The following is a 16,833-nucleotide window of genomic DNA, read 5'->3' as shown; positions in this document are numbered from 1 at the left end:
ACCTTCACACAGAGCCTGGGAGGCTGCCTTCCGGCTCTCACTTTGCCATCTGATCGGGGGCAAGTCTCTGCCCTCTCTGAATCTGAGTTCCAGAGCAAATGGGGGTGACGCTTTCCAACCCATTGCTTGTCTAAGAATCCATACATAAATGAAGGATGTTTTTAGGAAAACAGAAGAGCTATCCTAGCACAAACGGTTTCTATGTATTCATTTCACTTCTTTCATTTGAAAAAAGATAATAATTACATTTCCACAGGCACATTACTGGATTTTTAAATACATTTGCTTCTTGCATCTCCCAGAATATCATCTTTCCATATCAATTAGTCTTTTATTTAAAATCGTTTTCAACCTTTTTAAAACAAAATAAAACTTAACCTGTTCCAGCAAACCAAATTATTTTCATAACTCGTTTTTAAAAAAATGTGCAAACATGTATTAAGCTTTCAAAACTAAGGCACAGGGGTTATTATTCACTATCAGAGTTTCTAGGCTTTCGCAGCTCAGTTCTGCCCAACTCCTACAAATAGTGGGTGGAATTTGGTGAATCATTTATTGCCAACACCCAACAGAGAGCAGCTGGATCGGCTGACATAGCCACAAATAGCTTGGAAGAAGACACCTTGGGCTGGTAAGGTATGTTCCACTTTCTGCTTCCCTAATTCCCAAATCCATTGCTGGAAGCCAATTTCAATTCTAGGCAACTCAAATCAAAAACAGATTACTGGGCACCCAGCAAGGCACTGTGTAAGGCTGGGCACGGTGTCTCATGCCTGTAATCCCAGCACTTTGGGAGGCCGAGGCTGGTGGATCACCTGAGGTCAGGAGTTCAAGACCAGCCTGATCAATAGGGCAAAACCCTGCCTCTACTAAAATTACAAAAATTAGCTGGGCATGGTGTCACACGCCTGTAGTCCCAGCTACTTAGGAGGCCGAGGCAGGAGAATCACTTGAACTTGGGAGGTAGAGATTGCAGTGAGTCAAAATTGCACCACTGCACTCCAGCCTGGGTGACAAGAGTGAGACTCCGTCTCAAAATAAATAAAGATGAAACAAATGCACAACTGCTTCTTAGAAAATAACTTAACTGGTCTTGGGTCTTCAACTCTCCCCTCATGTGAGAGGCTTAGTAAACACAGTCATCCCTCTATTTCCAAGGGGCATTGGTTCCAGGACCTCCCTCAGATACCAAAACCCACAGATGCTCAAGTCCCTGATAAGAAATAAAGTAGTGTTTGCACACAGCCCATGCACATCCTCCAGTATCCTCCAGGTCAACTCTAGATTACTTTTGTCTTTTTAAGACAGGATTTCACTCCATCGCCCAGGCTGGAGTGCAGAGGTGTGATCAAGACTCACTGTAGCCTCAACCTCCCTGGTTCAGGTGATCCTCCCACCTCAGCCTCCTGGGTAGCTGGGCTTACAGGTGCCTGCCACCACACGTGGCTAATTTTTGCATTTTTTGTAGAGACAAAGTTTTGCCATGTTGCCCAGGCTGGTTTTGAACTCCTGGGCTCAAGCCACCTGCCCTGTACAGATTCAGTACAGACATTTTTTTTTCTTAGTATATTTGATTCAAGGTTGGTTAAATCCATGGATGTAGAACCCATGAATACAGAGGGCCAACTGTATTCACTTCCCTCCCTCTGGAGGTGGTGTGCCCTTTCCTGTCCCACTGACATGCCATGTGCCTTCCCTGGGCAATGGAGTCTTTGCACAGGTAGAGGGTGTAAGGGATACTGCATGTCTCAGCTCTGGGCCATGGTGGCCAGTACCATAGGCAGCTGCCCTCCCTTCAGCCTGGGTCCCAGAAAAACATTTGAGGAGACCTGAACCTGAACCAACGCCTGGGGTCAAGCCTGGCCCAATCCCCAGAGCTGTCCCAGCTATCCCATGGGCACGTGAGAAAGAGAAGTGCTGCTTGTTACAGGTCACTGGTGTTTGAGGGTGCTCGCAATACAGCATCATCAGACAACAGCTGCCTATTACCCATTACCAACTCGCTTTCTGCTTGGATGCCAGATCAGTCCTCTTAGGGCAGAATTCCAGCCCTCACTCTCCTGTTCAAGCCTCGTGCTCCAGGGGCCAAGTCCCTTTTTCCTAGATGGGCAACCAGGGGCTTTCAGTGCTGCTGTCAGCTTTTTCTCAGTTTTTTCTCCCATTTCTCCCCTTTATGAGAATTGGTCTAAAATGAACATCCTGGTCTAAAATGATGATCCAGAGTGCTACAACCTTGTCGAACACTTCTTTATGGTGTTGGTTAACTTGTCATGCCTATGTGGAAAACTCCTTAAGGGCAGGAGACCTGTGTGAAATTTATTTGCCCTTTACTTGCACAAGGCAGCCAGTCCATAAATGCTTCTGGATTCATTGTAAATGCTTGCTTCATAAAGCCTTCCACAGAGATGGCTGGATTCCTTGCTCGACTCTCCACGTCCAGCCCTGGGTCCTGACACTGCCACGAAGCACTGTGGACATCCCACCCTGCGGTGAGCCACGCAACATCCACTTCAGACACTCAGGGGGACGATGGCCCAATGGTCTGGGGTGTGCAGGAACTTTCCAGAGAGCTCAGTGACTAGCAGACCGTGTAGATATGACCAGTGGCTTGGACCCAAAAGCATGAATTAGATTGTTTGATCGATTTTTAAGTTTAGTTACAGGGTCTGTTGCTTAAACCACAAAGAAATAACAAAACTTCAGACATTAAGACAAAACTGACAGGCTAGCATGAAGGGGCTGGACCCTCAGCAGCAGCAGAACCCAGCCCGGGTCCGGAGCGCTCCAGAAAGCTCTGAGAAAGCATCCTCATGGCTGGTGAAGAACAAATGACTCCGCGCACGCTCAGGAGCCCGGCCTTACTGATGCCTTCAGACATCTCTGCTAGGCTGGATGCCCTGCCTCCCCCAACATCCCTGAGTCTCTGTCCTACTGTTAAGCGCCCTGGGCCTGTCTGCACACTGGCCAGTAACTCCTACTTAGCCTTGGCAACTCAGCATAGGGACCAACTGGGGAATCTGGGCTCTCTCAGCCCCTGCATACAGCTCCCATTGGCACTGAATACATTCTTTTTTTTGAGATGGAGTCTTGCTGTCGCCCAGGCTGGAGCACAAGTGATGTGATCTTGACTCACTGCAACCTCCACCTCCTGTGTTCAAGCAACTCTCCTGCCTCACTCTCCCTAGTAGCTGTGATTACAGGTGTGCACCACCACACCCAGCTAATTTTTTGGATTTTTAGTAAAGACAGGGATTCACCATGCTGGCCAGGGTGGTCTCGATCTCTTGATCTCATGATGCGGTGCAGGAGGAGGCCTGGGTGCCCCTTCGGAGCGGGATGGAAGGCAGTGCATCCTACCACCAGCCCAGAGCTCGTCACAGGCCCTGACTGCAGGTGGAGCAGCTGCCCTGGCCACGGCATTGCTCCAGCTCGGCTCCTGAGGGCTCTTGGAATTACATTGGGCCCCTTGGATTATCCAGGATAAACTCTCTCAAGTTAGCTGATTAGTCACCTTTTATGACATCTGCAAAGTCCCTTCTGTCAAGCAAGGTGACATAATCATTGGAGCAACCCGGGGCGGGGGGTGTGAGGGGGAAGTGGCAGTCATGGGGGTCAGAATTCTGCCTACCACACCTCCCAATCTTGATACGCTGAGGTCTACAGTTAGAAGTGAATGTCACAACCAGGTGTGGTGGCTCACACCTATAATCGCAGCACTTTGGAAGGCCAAGGCAGGCTGATCACTTGAGGTCAGGAGTTCGAGACCAGCCTGGCCAACATAATGAAACCCTGTCTCTACTAAAAATACAAAAATTAGCCGGGGTTGGTGGTGCACACCTGTAATCCCAGCTACTCAGGAGACTGAGGCAGGAGAATCACCTGAACCCGGGAGGCGGAGGTTGCAGTGAGCCAACATTGCACCACTGCACACCAGCCTGGGTGACAGAACAAGACTCTGTCACACAAAAAAAGAAACAAATGTCACATTTTATTAAATCCCCTTTAAGTATCTATTATCATGATCATATATACCTTTCATCTTTTGACCTATTGACTCAACACTAACAGTTTTATTAACATTAAAAAAAATCACATTCCTGAATTACACCCTTCCAGGTCATGACTAATTCTTTACTATACTGCTAGATGAAGTTTGCTTCGTCTTCATGTTGGCTTGTTGTAATGTTTATAAATAAAGGTGGGTTTTTTTTTTTTTTTTTGCTTGTTATTTTTGTCAGGTTTTGGTGTTGGCATTATACTATTTTGGTGAAATGAACTGCAAACCCATTCAACCTTTTAGAAGCTCTCAGACACGCCTCAGAACATAGGAAGTAAGCTGTCTGGGGCCAGCACCTTTTTCACACGAGTCTTCAGCAGACTCTGCAGCTTTTCAGGCCAGTAATCAATTCCAGTTTTCTACTTTATCCCTTGGCCCATTTCCTATAAAATCATGTTTCACTGAGATTTTTCAAATCAGTTGGTGCAGAGTAACACAACATGCAAAATAATATATTTCCCATTAATACAGAAAAAAATCCCACCTGTATTTGTTTCATTTGAATCTGCTATTTCCACTTTTTAAATTTTCTTTGTCTTACCAGATGTTAATCTCCTGGTTGTTTGTTTTCTAAAGAATTAGATTCGGCGTCATATGGGTTGTCCTGTTTTCCAAGGCAATTTTCTTCTGGTTTCCCTTAAGTTTATTTTGCTGCCCTTTTTCTGTCTTCTGGAGATGGATGCTTTGTTCATTTATTTGTTTCTAAGTTCAGTTTTGTTTTCTGTACTAGACTTTCTGGAGTATTTTATTTTGTTGGCCATCCACCATTAAAGTAAACTTCCCGTGTGGGGAGAATCCCAAAACAGGTGGAACGCTGGGCCCCACCCTCCCATCCTCATTATAAATGCTGAGTCTGGGGTAGTCGCTGCCTTCGCCTGGCCAGCCAGGGCCTCCCACCCAGGTCTCTGAATGGAGTTGTGGTCTCTGCAGACAGAGTCAGAGTTTCGAGTCGACAGCTGCAGCAGAGGGAACTCAGTGACGGAGCCACATATGTCCTACCTGTGGCACCTGCCTCCTGCAAATCCTGCGGCAGTGCGACAGCGTCCTCCACTGTTCCTGTTTCTCAGCCTCATTCTCCAGCCTCCTTGTTGATTCTACCGGCAACCCGGCAGTCTTCCAGCTAGTTCCTCTTCTGTTTAGGTTAACTATTTCTCACGTTTGAAATATAGAATTCTGAATGGCATGGTTTTCTTTTGCACTGTTCTTGCTGCCATTTTCTAAATATTCTACAACTGTAGTTTTGAAGTTTCTGTCACCCAAGATTTAGGAAAAGCCTCTTTAGAAAGATTTACAAAAAGTTTTAAAAGTTGTTTCATAAAAAGCGTTACAGTTAGCTATGTTTGTGCATTTATATCTTTGGGATTCATTTCTAGCTTTATTGTACCGTCAGATGACATTTTCAGTGTGATGCCTGCTTTTAGAAAGTTGGAAAATGTTTTGGGCCCGGTATGATTAATTTTTGTAAATATTCCATGGATGATTGAACATAATAAGTACACTCTATAAAAAAAAGTTCAACATATATTTATTATACTTATACATGGTATATTCTACTTACAGCTTGTGACCTGGGCCATCAAAACAGATATATGCTATTGTTTCTCACTACCATTATGTATATAACAAATTGCCTTTGCATTTTCTAACAACTTTTACTTTATATATTTTGATGCAATGCTATTTGGTACATAAATATTGATGACTTAATTCTACTCTTAGCCAATACAAAATTACTCTTTAACCTGTGTGATATGATAAATACAATACTGTCTGCCTTGAGTTCTCCTTGGTCTGCTCTTAATAAGGATCCCTGGGGACTGTCTCCTATTTTCACATGCCTAGTTATTGTTACGGTGCCTAATACATAGATGCTCATTCAACGCTGGTGAAATGAAGAGATACTGGAAACCAGGAGGCAGAGTGAAGTCCTGTTTGTTTGGGTTCCTAGGAGGATACAAATCCCAGCTCCCTTCATTCCCCTCCCATGACTTACTTTCCTATGGGAAATTAATAGCCCTCTCATCACACCCAAATAGTTGCAAGGTCATTCCTGAGTGCTAATCCACACCAGAAGGCAGCCGCAGGGCCAAACCTCTGCCATGTCCAACCTCTTAATACACCACTGTGAAGCAGTGGCCGGGTTCTTGTGGGCAGCACACAACAGAATGTACGCAACACACAAGGTTTCCGCAGTCTGAGCTCAGAAGTCCACATAGAGAAAGCAGGAGAGCAACAGCGGGGAGACACTGTGGGACAGAAGGCAGAGCGTGCAGTAAGATGCCATCAGGTGCCTGGGAGAGGAAGAGCACAGCCAGAAAGAGGTGGGGGAATGAGAAAGGGAGCCTGTAAGGATTTATGACTTTTTTTTTTTTTTGACATAGTTTCGCTCTTGTTGTCAAGGCTGGAGTGCAATGGCACTATCTTGGCTCACTGCAACCTCTGCCTCCCAAGTTCAAGTGATTCTCCTGCCTCAGCCTCCCGAGTAGTGGGGATTACAGGCATGCGCCACCATGCCTGGCTAATTGAAAGAGGGTGGAAAAGCCCTGCCAGAAATAAAAGCGACTGGACATGGAGTCCCTGCAGAGGGCACCTGGAGGCTCTTTGTGGCACCCACACCAAAAAGGACAGAAGACAAGGGAACAGGGCACACCCTGAATGGGGGAGGAGGCTGGTGCTGCTTGAAGTCCCTGGGCACTGGCATGGCCTGAGAGCTCCATGTGCTACTTCCTTTGTCCTCACAGCACCTCCAGATGTGGCATCACAGGTGCAGAGACAGTCCCCTTGCTCATACAGGACAGCAGGGCTGGGACCCAGGGAGCAGCTGCCTCCAGAGGCCACCTCTCAGCCTCGAGACTAAGCTGCCTGGGTCTGGCCAGAGTTAGGTGGACTCTCATGTAACTCAGCTACAAATGCTTACATTGCTTCATCTTACTGTCTAGCAAACTTTCTTATTAGTTTGCCCACAGTGTGTTATTAAATCTAGATCATGTAAATCCCTTCTTATTATAGGTTTAGGCTGTACTAAAAATACCCAATTCCAGTGAAAGCTGCTGGCCATTCTGAGGCTGGACTAGGGCCCACCAGAGACATCCCTCATAGGGCCCACCCTGTCAGAAAAACAAAGGCAGCACACACCTGGGGCTTTAGAACACATACAGCGAGCCTGAGAGTGTCTCACAGGCCCATGTTTTGCCTCTTCAGCCCCTTCAGTTTCTCTCACTTTAATGATTTGAGGGATATAAGGATCTGAGCGAGAAGAGGTGGCTCTCCGGCCCCAGCTGTTGGTTGTTTAAAAATATTCCATAACCTCAAAGCCCGCCTGGATAAATAAACAACCCAAATGCTGTGTCCCACATGTGCAGAAGCAATGCAATGACGAGTCGCAGAGGGAACCAGAGTCAGACAAGGATTCAGAGGAAGAGACAGACAGAAACAGGCAACAGGGACAAAGTCAGAGAGAGACAGAAAATATATTCACGTCGATCGCGGCAGGTCATCTAAATCCTTCCAGGTCACAGAGAAGCAAGGCGATTCCTACCGCCTTGTGAAGATGCTTCTCGTTTGAATCAGTTACTTGGGAGCACTGACGGAACCATTCCCGTCGCTGATGAGAATACCAATGGCCAGCCGTGCGCTTACTGACCCGTCATTGTCCCACAGGTCTGTCTGTGCTGGTTGCTGTGGGGGGCACTATCTCAGTTAATCTTCAAAAGAAACCTGGGAGGTAGCACTAGGATCACATCCTATCTTACAGATGTGGTAACAGCTGGGAGTGTTCAGACCCCTTGCCGGGCTCCAGTATTACTGAGTGAGAGGACCAGGATTCAGCCCTGGTCCGTGTGTCCTCAGACCCAGGTCCCTAACCACTAGCGCCTGCCAACCAGCTGTGTAGTTGACAGAGAAAGCTCTTTCCTCAGTCCTCATCTGAAAAGGCCCCTATGACTTCCAAACTTATTTAATAAAGAAAACTGCTCTTCTGAGCGGCCTGGGAAACTACATTTTTCTTCTCTCCTCTCCCGTGCAAAGTGACATTTATTTATTGTGCTTGGGAAGGACCAGCTCAAACCCGCTCATTACAAGGTAAGGGAAGCCATAGGTTCCCACCTTGGCCTCCAGCACACCACTGTATTATTTCCCTTGCTGCAAAAAGAATTCTTTCCGTCAAAACTTTCCATCTAAAAATAAGATCATGGCTACTTCTGCAATTCCACTTCTCAGTGGGAGACATTTGCCTTCCACTCTATTTTTCTGATTGCAGAAGGTCCACTCCGCTGTCCTGCTCATCAGTCATACGCAAGGCCCCCGTGTCCCGCAATTAACTGGAAAACCACAGCTATGCAGGTGTGAATCACTGGGTGGTGTCTTGAGGAGCCCTGTGGGCAGCTTTATTTTAGATCAGTCATATACTATGTCTTCACCTGTCCCCACGGAGCTGGCCCTGAGTACCACTCAGACGCCGTGGCTTGCGGTGTGCTCCTGGGTCCCAGTCTTTCTCCTCTAGACCCCACCCCAAACTTCCCCACTTCCTCTCCTTTCCCTTTCTCTTTCCTGTTCTGGGTCTCCCATGCATAGACCACCACCATGCTTGCTTGCGGGTGCTGAGTGGCCACCGTGACTTTAATGTACCAGAAGCGTGGAGGCCTGGCTCCTGGCCTATTACAGCCTGGTGACTCCTAGGTTCATGTCTGGTAGAACGCACAGGAGAGGACCCTATCACACATGCAGAAGTACGCCGTCACCAGGGGAAGGCATAGATATTTGTGATGAATCTCATTCGTCAGGGTTCTTTAAGGAACATGTACATCTATGGGCAATGGGAGGGAACAAATGTGAGTAACTATATGAACTTTTGGAACATCTCTGGCAATAATCCAAAAGGAATTTTAAAACAGTAAGTCACAGGAAATTGGAAAGAAAGTTTTGATTCTGATTAAAAATCTAGCCTAGGCTGGGAGCAGTGGCTTGCACCTGTAATCCCAGTGCTTCAGGAGGCCAAGGCAGATGGATCACTGGAGGCCAGAAGTTCAAGACCAACCTGGCAAACATGATGAAACCTCATCTCTAACAAAAATACAAAAAAATTAGCCAGGCATGGTGGCATGCACCTGCCACCACGGGAGGCCGAAGCAGGAGAATCACTTGAACCCAGGAGGTGGAGGTTGCAGTGAGCTGAGATCGCACCACTGCACTCCAACCTGGGTGACAGAGCAAGACGCCATCTCAATTTTTAAAAAAATCTGGCCTAGAGACAAGAAACGTAGGATAAATGAGTGGAAACAGTGGGGTGTTTAGAAATAAGTAAAAAGTTTTATAAATGATAAAGAGAAGGAAGTGCCCAGCAGCCCCTTTAGTTTTGTAGATAACACCCTACCTACCAAAATACAGACTAGAACAAGGCATTAGCCCTCCAGGAGAAGGCATGCAGAATGACAGAACAGTTTATGCGCACAGGTGTGAGACACACACTATCCTATCATGTCAAAGGCCTGGAGGTCAAAATCACAACCCAAGAAAGGGTCCTGAGAACTCCTACAGGGAGACTGCTCCCCCAGAGATATTTATGACGCCGTGCTCATTCAGCTTAAATTGTCCCCAAGATGGGTGTGGAATGGACACTGGGGCTGGTGTCACTAGGAAGGGTATCGGTAATCAAACAAGGGTTGTTGTGTGTCCTTGTAGAAATCCCGGTCTGCCCCCCACCCACGGAGAACTAGGTGTAGTTTTGGTCATTGCATCTATAGAGATCAAGACATTGTGCAGAGAAAGCCAATCAAAACTAACCTGGGAGCAGGAGTGACAACAGCACTAGCAGCTAACAATTACAGAGCGTTTGCCACACGCCAGGCCCTTTCCACCCGTTCATTCATTTATTCTCTCCATCATCCCATGCAGCAGGCAGTTATCGACCCCACCATAGAAATGAGGAAACTGAGGCATAGGGCATTTCAGTGCCTGGCCTAAGTCACGCAGCTGGTATTTGAGCCTAGGCCATAGTGCCAGATATCAGGCTCCTAACTGACAGCTGCTTACTACATGGGAGACACAGAACACGTTCCATACTGTTCCGTTGGGGAGGCGAGGCTGAAAGTCATTTACCTACGTTAATAAAACCAAGACGAGGCCTGACAGAGAAGACACGAGGTGTGTGCCAAACTGTAATTATTAAAGTTAGGGTAAAGTAAATTTAAGACAAAGAAATGGAAGACGCCTTTGCACAGCAGGACATACATTATAAAATCTTATTTTCCTCAAGAAGGCCCGTATGACTTCCAAACTTATTCAATAAAGAAAACTGCTCTTCTGAACGGCCTGGGAAGCTGCATTTTTCTTCTCTCCTTTCCCATGCAAAGTGACATTTATTTATTGTGCTTGGGAAGGACCGGCTCAAACCCACTCAAGAAGAATTGAGACTACAAATTCTAAGACTCACGCAGTGCTGTTACTCAGGGAAACTAGGTTTGTTCTGAGGTGCACCCCTATCCTTTCAGCTACCAGGTAACAGGGTTTCCACTGCTTATTCTCTCAGGAATACCCTGGTCCCTTCCGCTGGATGCAGGCTACGAGTCTTCTCACTGTGGGAAAGCTTCTGTCCTCTTCTTGCTTCCCTTCCTGTCACTTGGGTGTCCTGCCATCTCCTTGCCAACCTCATCTCTCACAGTTCCAGCCACAGAGACCACAGAGAGAAGACGGTCTGTGGGTGTGTGGAGCGGCTCTCAGTCTGCAGTGACAAGAGGCCCTTGCCAAATAATCCCAGGGGCTGGGCCCGGGTCACCTGTAGAAGGCCAGTGCTGGGCTGGTGGTGGGGCCCAGCCTTACAGCTGCAGACCTCTGACTCAGTTCCCTCTGCCTGTTTCCCTAGCCTGTCCTGGCAGAAGCTGGGAGGCAGAGAGCAGAGGTCCTGGTGGTCTCCGGGAAGTCTCCGGGAAGTCTCCGAGAAGGGTACACATCCTAACTGCAGCTCCCGGAGGAGTCTCCCAGACCCTGCCTCGAAATGTCCCTAGAAGGGCTGGGGATCGAAAGCACCCAGCCCCTCTGAGGAATCGGGACAAACGCCTGCACAAGGATGCCTCCAGTAGGTGTGCGGCCAGCCCTGTGGCAATTGAGGGACCTGGGCGGGGTGACACGGTTTTATTTCCAGTACCTGCTGACCTGCCAGCCTTGGGTGCCTGTGCTGGGGGAGACTCGGCCTAGGGCGGTGCAGGGTGTAAAGAGAATACAAAAGAGATTTGGTGAGTCTAGGTCGGGTGACCCGGATCAGTGGCAAGAGGCAAATGCGCTGAAATAATAACCATTACTGGCGCGGGGAGGCAGAGGCGCAGAGCCCACCCGCAGGCCCCAGGCTCCCGCCAGGCTCCGCCCAGGCGCTACTCACCTACGCAGTTATCACAAAGGCTGCAATGGGAGGCGCGAGGGGGCCGGAAAATCTTGCAGGTGAAACAGTATTTAAGTTTCACGGTCTGGCCATTGATGATGACTTCCTTGGTTCTGGGAGGCGGGCGGTACCCCCCTGAACTGGTGCCGTTTGCGATATCTGTGGAGGAAAGAAGAAAAAACCCTTCAGACCTTCCCTTGGCCTCGGCGGGACCCATCCGCCTGGAGTGTGAGCTCCCGGGGGCGGCAGGCACAGCGGCTGGCAGGGCCCCGGTGCCCATGCTTAACTCGGGCCAGCTCCGGGACTCGCCCTCCACCGGGACTCCGGCCTCCTTTGTTGCACACGTGCCGGGGCCACGTGACTGAGCTCTGGCCAGTGCCGCACACGTAGCCCCACCCAGCCAGGTCCTCCCTGTGGAACCCCGCCCCATTCCTTCTTCCCCCTCCCCTCCCTGCAGGTGGCAGGAGAGGCCCCGGCCACCTTGGGAGCCACCCCTGGGGACCTGCCTGACTGCACAGAGGAGGGCCACCCCGAGCTCTTCCTGCCTGCACAGGTCTATGAGCCTAAACTCCTGCTTTAAACCTGGGAAGGCTAGAGTGGTACTTGTTACAGCTACTAGCCTTGCCCTAATTAACATACCACCCTAATTCACTGTCCTGGAATGCTGGACTCCAAATCCAGCTCTAGGGTCCCTTCAATTTGCCCAATGGCTTCCTCAAAAATGCCAAGTATAGAATGGGAGGGGGAGAATGCAGATTGTAAAAAATACATTTTTGAAAAAGTATTAAATGTATATTTTGAGAATCATTTCTGCTGGGTGAGGTGGCTCACACCTGTAATCCCAGCACTTTGGGAGGCCGAGGTGGGTGGATCACGAAGTCAGAAGATCGAGACCATCCTGGCCAACATGGTAAAACCCATCTCTACTAAAAATGCAAAAATTAGCTGGGTGTGGTGGTGCATTCCCATAATCCCAGCTACTCAGGAGGCTGAGGCAGGAGATCTCTTGAACCAGGAGATTGCAGTGAGCTGAGATCGTGCCACTGCACTCCAGCCTCGTGACAGAGCAACAATCCGTCTCAAAAAAAAATCATTTCTACATTTTATCATCTCAATAGCACCTTTGATTTTCAGAACCAGTTCTAAAAATGTCATTGAAAATACAAACGTAGAATTTTAAAATTTCCATTTTATCTTACAGTCTCTGATTTCACATTAGTATCAAAAGGGAGCTTTTAAAACTCCCCTAAGGTGTGAACCCTGCCCTAGATCCATTAAATCAGAATGACCCTGATTGTTCTCATGTGGGCAAAGGTTGAGAACCCCTGCTCTCTGGGAAGACAAAACTTCCAGTTTTATTTCACCTAGACCCCTCACAGCCCTATTAGCCTTAACAAGAAGAATTTGGGGCAGCTGACTGTGTAGTCAAGAACAGGAGTACAGGGGCAGAGGGAGAATAGCAAGAACTTCTATGAGGGCTTCAGCTGAGACTCTGTGGCTGACAGATGCAAGCCAGACTTAAGGGACTGGATCAGTCCCGGGCAGCATCAGAGCTGGTAATGTTAAAGATAACTGTTCATTTTAATTCTCACCCTCTTTAAGCACACACTCTCAAAGACGGTTGCAAAATATTTTTGGTTCATTTCCAAAGTGGTAGGAATCAGTCCCATTACCCACTCAGGCCTGTCACACAACACCAACTCATCCTGGGCAAGAATCAGGGAGCAGAACTGCTGAGATCCTGGTCCTGCCCTCAGAGATTCTTTCATTGGTGTGGGACACTGTATTAGTCTGTTTTCATGCTGCTACTAAAGACATACCCAAGACTGAATAATTTATAAAGAAAAGAGGTTTAGTTGATTCACAGTTCTGTAGGGCTGGGGAGGCCTCAGGAAACTTACAATCATGACAGAAAGGGAAACAAACACATCCTTCACATGGCAGCAGGAAGGACAGGTGCCAAGCAAAGGGGGAAAAGCCCCTTATAAAAGAATCAGATCTCATGAGATCACTATCACAAGAACAACATGGGGGTAACCACCTCCATGATTCAATTAGGTCCCTCCCATGACATGTGGGGATTATGGGAACCACAACTCAAGATGAGATTTAGGTGGGGACATGGTCAAACCATATCCTGCTGCTCCTAGTCCCTCCCAAATCTCATGTCCTCACATTTCAAAACACAATCATGCCTTTCCAACAGCTCCCTAAAGTCTTAGCTTATTCCGGCATTAACCCAAAAGTCCAAGTCCAAAGTCTCATCTGAGACAAGGCAAGTTTCTTCCATCTACGAGTCTGTAAAATCAAAAGCAAGTTACTTATTTCCTAGATACAATGGGGGTACAGTACAGACATTGGGTAAATACACCTGTTCCAAATGGAAGAAATTGGCCAAAACAAATAGGCTACAGGTCCTGTGCAAGTCCAAAATCTAATAGGTCAGTCATTAAACCTTAAGGTTCCAAAATATTTTCCTTTGACTCCATGTCTCACATCCAAGTCACACTGATGCAAGAGATAGGCTCCCACAGCTTTGGGCAGGTCCACCCCTATGGCTTTGCAGGGTACAGCCCTGCTCTCAGCTGCTTTCATGGGTGGTGTTGAGTGTCTGCAGCTTTTCTGAGCAAACATTCTGGGGTCTGAAGGACAGCTTCAATAGGCAGTGCCCCAGTGGGGACTCTGTGTGGGGGCTCTGACCCCACATTTCCCACCTACACTGCCCTAACAGAGGTTCTCCATGAGGGCTCCACCCCTGCAGAAAACTTTTGCCTGAACATCCAGGCATTTCCAAACATCTTCTGACATCCAGGCGGAGGTTCCCAAATCTCAGTTCTTGTCTTCTGTGCACCCACAGGACCAACACCACATGGAGGCTGCCAATGGTTGGGGCTTGCATTCTCTGAAGCCATGGCCTGAGCTGTACCTTGGACCCTTTTAGCTATGGTTGGAGTGGCTGGGGTAGAGTCTACAGGCTGCACACAGCAGGGGGGCCCTGGACTTGACCCAGGAAACCATTTTTTTCCTCCTAGACCTCTGGGCCTGTGATGGGAGGAGCTCCTGCAAAGGTCTCTGACATGTCCTGAAGACATTTTTCCCATTGTCTTGGTGATTAACATTCAACTCCTTGTTTCTTATGCAAATTTCTGCTGTTAGCTTAAATTTCTCCCCATAAAATGGGTTTTTCTTTTCTACTGCATGAGTAGGCTACAAATTTTCCTAACTTCTATGCTCTGTCTCGTCTCAAATGCTTTGCTGCTTAGAAATTTCTTCCACCAGTACCTTAGATCATCTCTCTCAAGTTCAAAGTTCCACAAATCTCTAGGGCAGAGGCAAAATGCCACCAGTTTCTTTGCTAAATCATAGCAAAAGTCACCTTTATTCTTGTTCCCAGGAAGTTTCTCATTTCCATCTGAGACCACCTCAGCCTGGACTTCATTGTCCACATCACTATCAGCATTTTGGTCAAAGCCATTCAACAAGTCTCCAGGAAGTTCCAAACTTTCCCACATCTTCCTGTCTTCTTCTGAGCCTTCCAAACTATTCCAACCTCTGCCTGTTACCAAGTTCCAAAGTCACTTCTACATTTTCAGGTATCCTTATAGGAGTGTCCCACTACCCAGTAGGAATTTACTGTATTAGTCCATTCTTATGCTATTATAAAGACATACCCAAGACTGGGTAATTTATAAAGGAAAGAGGTTTAATTGACTCACAATTCTGAAGGGCTTGGGAGGCCTCAGGAAACTTACAATCACAACAGAAAAGGAAGCAAACACATCCTTCACAGGCAGGAAGGAGAAGCACCAAGCAAAGAGGTAAAAGCCTCTTATAAAACTATCAGATCTAATGAGAACTCACTATCTTGAGAATAGCATGGAGGTAACCGCCCCCATGATTCAGTTACCTCCCACTGGGTCCCTCCCATGACACGTGGTGATTATGGGAACTACAATTCAAGATGAGATTTCGGTGGGGACATAGCGAAACCATATCAAGCACTGAGATGTCTACAAACTCTGCAGAGATGTTGATATGGTTTGGTTTTGTGTCCTGCCCAAATCTCCTGTTGAATTGTAATCCCCATATCAGAGGAAGGGCCTGGTGGGAGGTTTTTGGATCATGGGGGTGGATTTCCCCCTTGCTGTTCTTTTGATAGTGAGTTCTCATGAGATCTGGTTGTTTAAAAGTGTGCAGCACCTCCCCACTGTGCCCTCTTCCTCCTGCTCTGCCCATTTATGACCCTCCTCTTTTCCTTCTTTCCTCTTTTCCTTCCTCCATGATTGTAAGTTTCCTGAGACCTCCCTAGCCAGGCTTCCTGCACAACTTGTGGAACCATGAGCCAGTAAAACCTCTTTTCTTTATAAATTACCCAGCCTCAGGTAGTTTTTTACAGCAGTGTGAAAATGGACTAATACAGACGGGAGTCTGCAGCCAAAGATGAGAAACCCTGCTCCAAGAGTGGCCCACCAGCATCCGTATTATCTGACAGCCTAGCAGAGAAATAGGTTCTCGGCTTGTCCCAGCTATGGAATGGGAATCTGCATTTCACTGAGATTCCCCAGTGATTGAAACTTTCAGGTTGGAGAACCCCACTGTGGGGTGCCCGTAAATACTCCCCAGTCCACACATTTCTACATGCCTCTTTATTATGTGCTCAAATACACTCACTTGCATGATAAAGAGCTAAACTCAGAGAACACAGCTTAGCCAGGTGAGGGGCTGCGTCACAGAACACACCCAGCACCCAAGCATTTTCATGCAGAGCACTTGGTGATTTAGAACAGCTCAGGGTATCTGGAGAGCTGTGCTGTTCTGCCCCTCAGCAGGGCTGCTGTCATTCATAGACAGTACCCATGACTCATATGTCATGATTCAGGGGCTCTAAAAGGTATGGCCCTCCCTGCAGTCTTCATTAAAATATATATGTGTGTGTGTGTGTGTGTGTGTGTGTGTATGTTTTTAATTTTTAAAGATAGAGTCTCACTCTGTTACCCTGGTTGATGTGCAGTGGTATTACCATAGCTCACTGCAGCCTTGACCTCCCAGGCTCAGGGGATCCTCCCACCTCAGCCTCCCAAGCTGCTGTGACTACAGGTATGTACCACTATGCCTGGCTAAGTCTTTATTTTATTTATTAATTTATTGAGATGAAGTCTTGCTTTCTTTATTTATAGAGATGAAGTCTTGCTCTGTCACCCAGGCTGGAGTGCAGCAGCATTATTTTGGCTCACTGCAACCTCTGCCTCCTATGTTCAAGCCATTCCCTCACCATTTTGAAGGGCTGGGGAGGCCTCAGGAAACTTACAATCATGACAGAAAGGGAAGCAAACACATCCTTCACAAGTAGCTGAGACTACAGGTGTGTGTCACCATGCCCAGCTAATTTTTCTATTTTTTTAGT

At 47.5% G+C, this 16,833-nt stretch overlaps 1 protein-coding gene across 7 annotated transcripts in view; it reads right to left on the bottom strand.

Moving 5' to 3' along the window:
- Positions 1-16,833, bottom strand: part of ZDHHC14 (zDHHC palmitoyltransferase 14) — a 294,720-nt gene that overhangs the window by 74,467 nt on the left and 203,420 nt on the right. For all 7 annotated transcript variants that reach the window (XM_035297030.3, XM_035297033.3, XM_035297035.3 and 4 more), the window contains exon 3: positions 11,430-11,588. In XM_035297030.3, coding sequence (XP_035152921.1) covers positions 11,430-11,588 — 159 coding nt within the window. The remainder of the gene's footprint in view (positions 1-11,429; positions 11,589-16,833) is intronic.

The sequence above is a fragment of the Callithrix jacchus genome, chromosome 4 (genome assembly GCF_049354715.1).
Source record: "Callithrix jacchus isolate 240 chromosome 4, calJac240_pri, whole genome shotgun sequence".
In the NCBI taxonomy this organism is placed as follows: Eukaryota; Metazoa; Chordata; class Mammalia; order Primates; family Cebidae; genus Callithrix; species Callithrix jacchus.
This window is presented reverse-complemented; position numbering and strand designations above follow the sequence as displayed.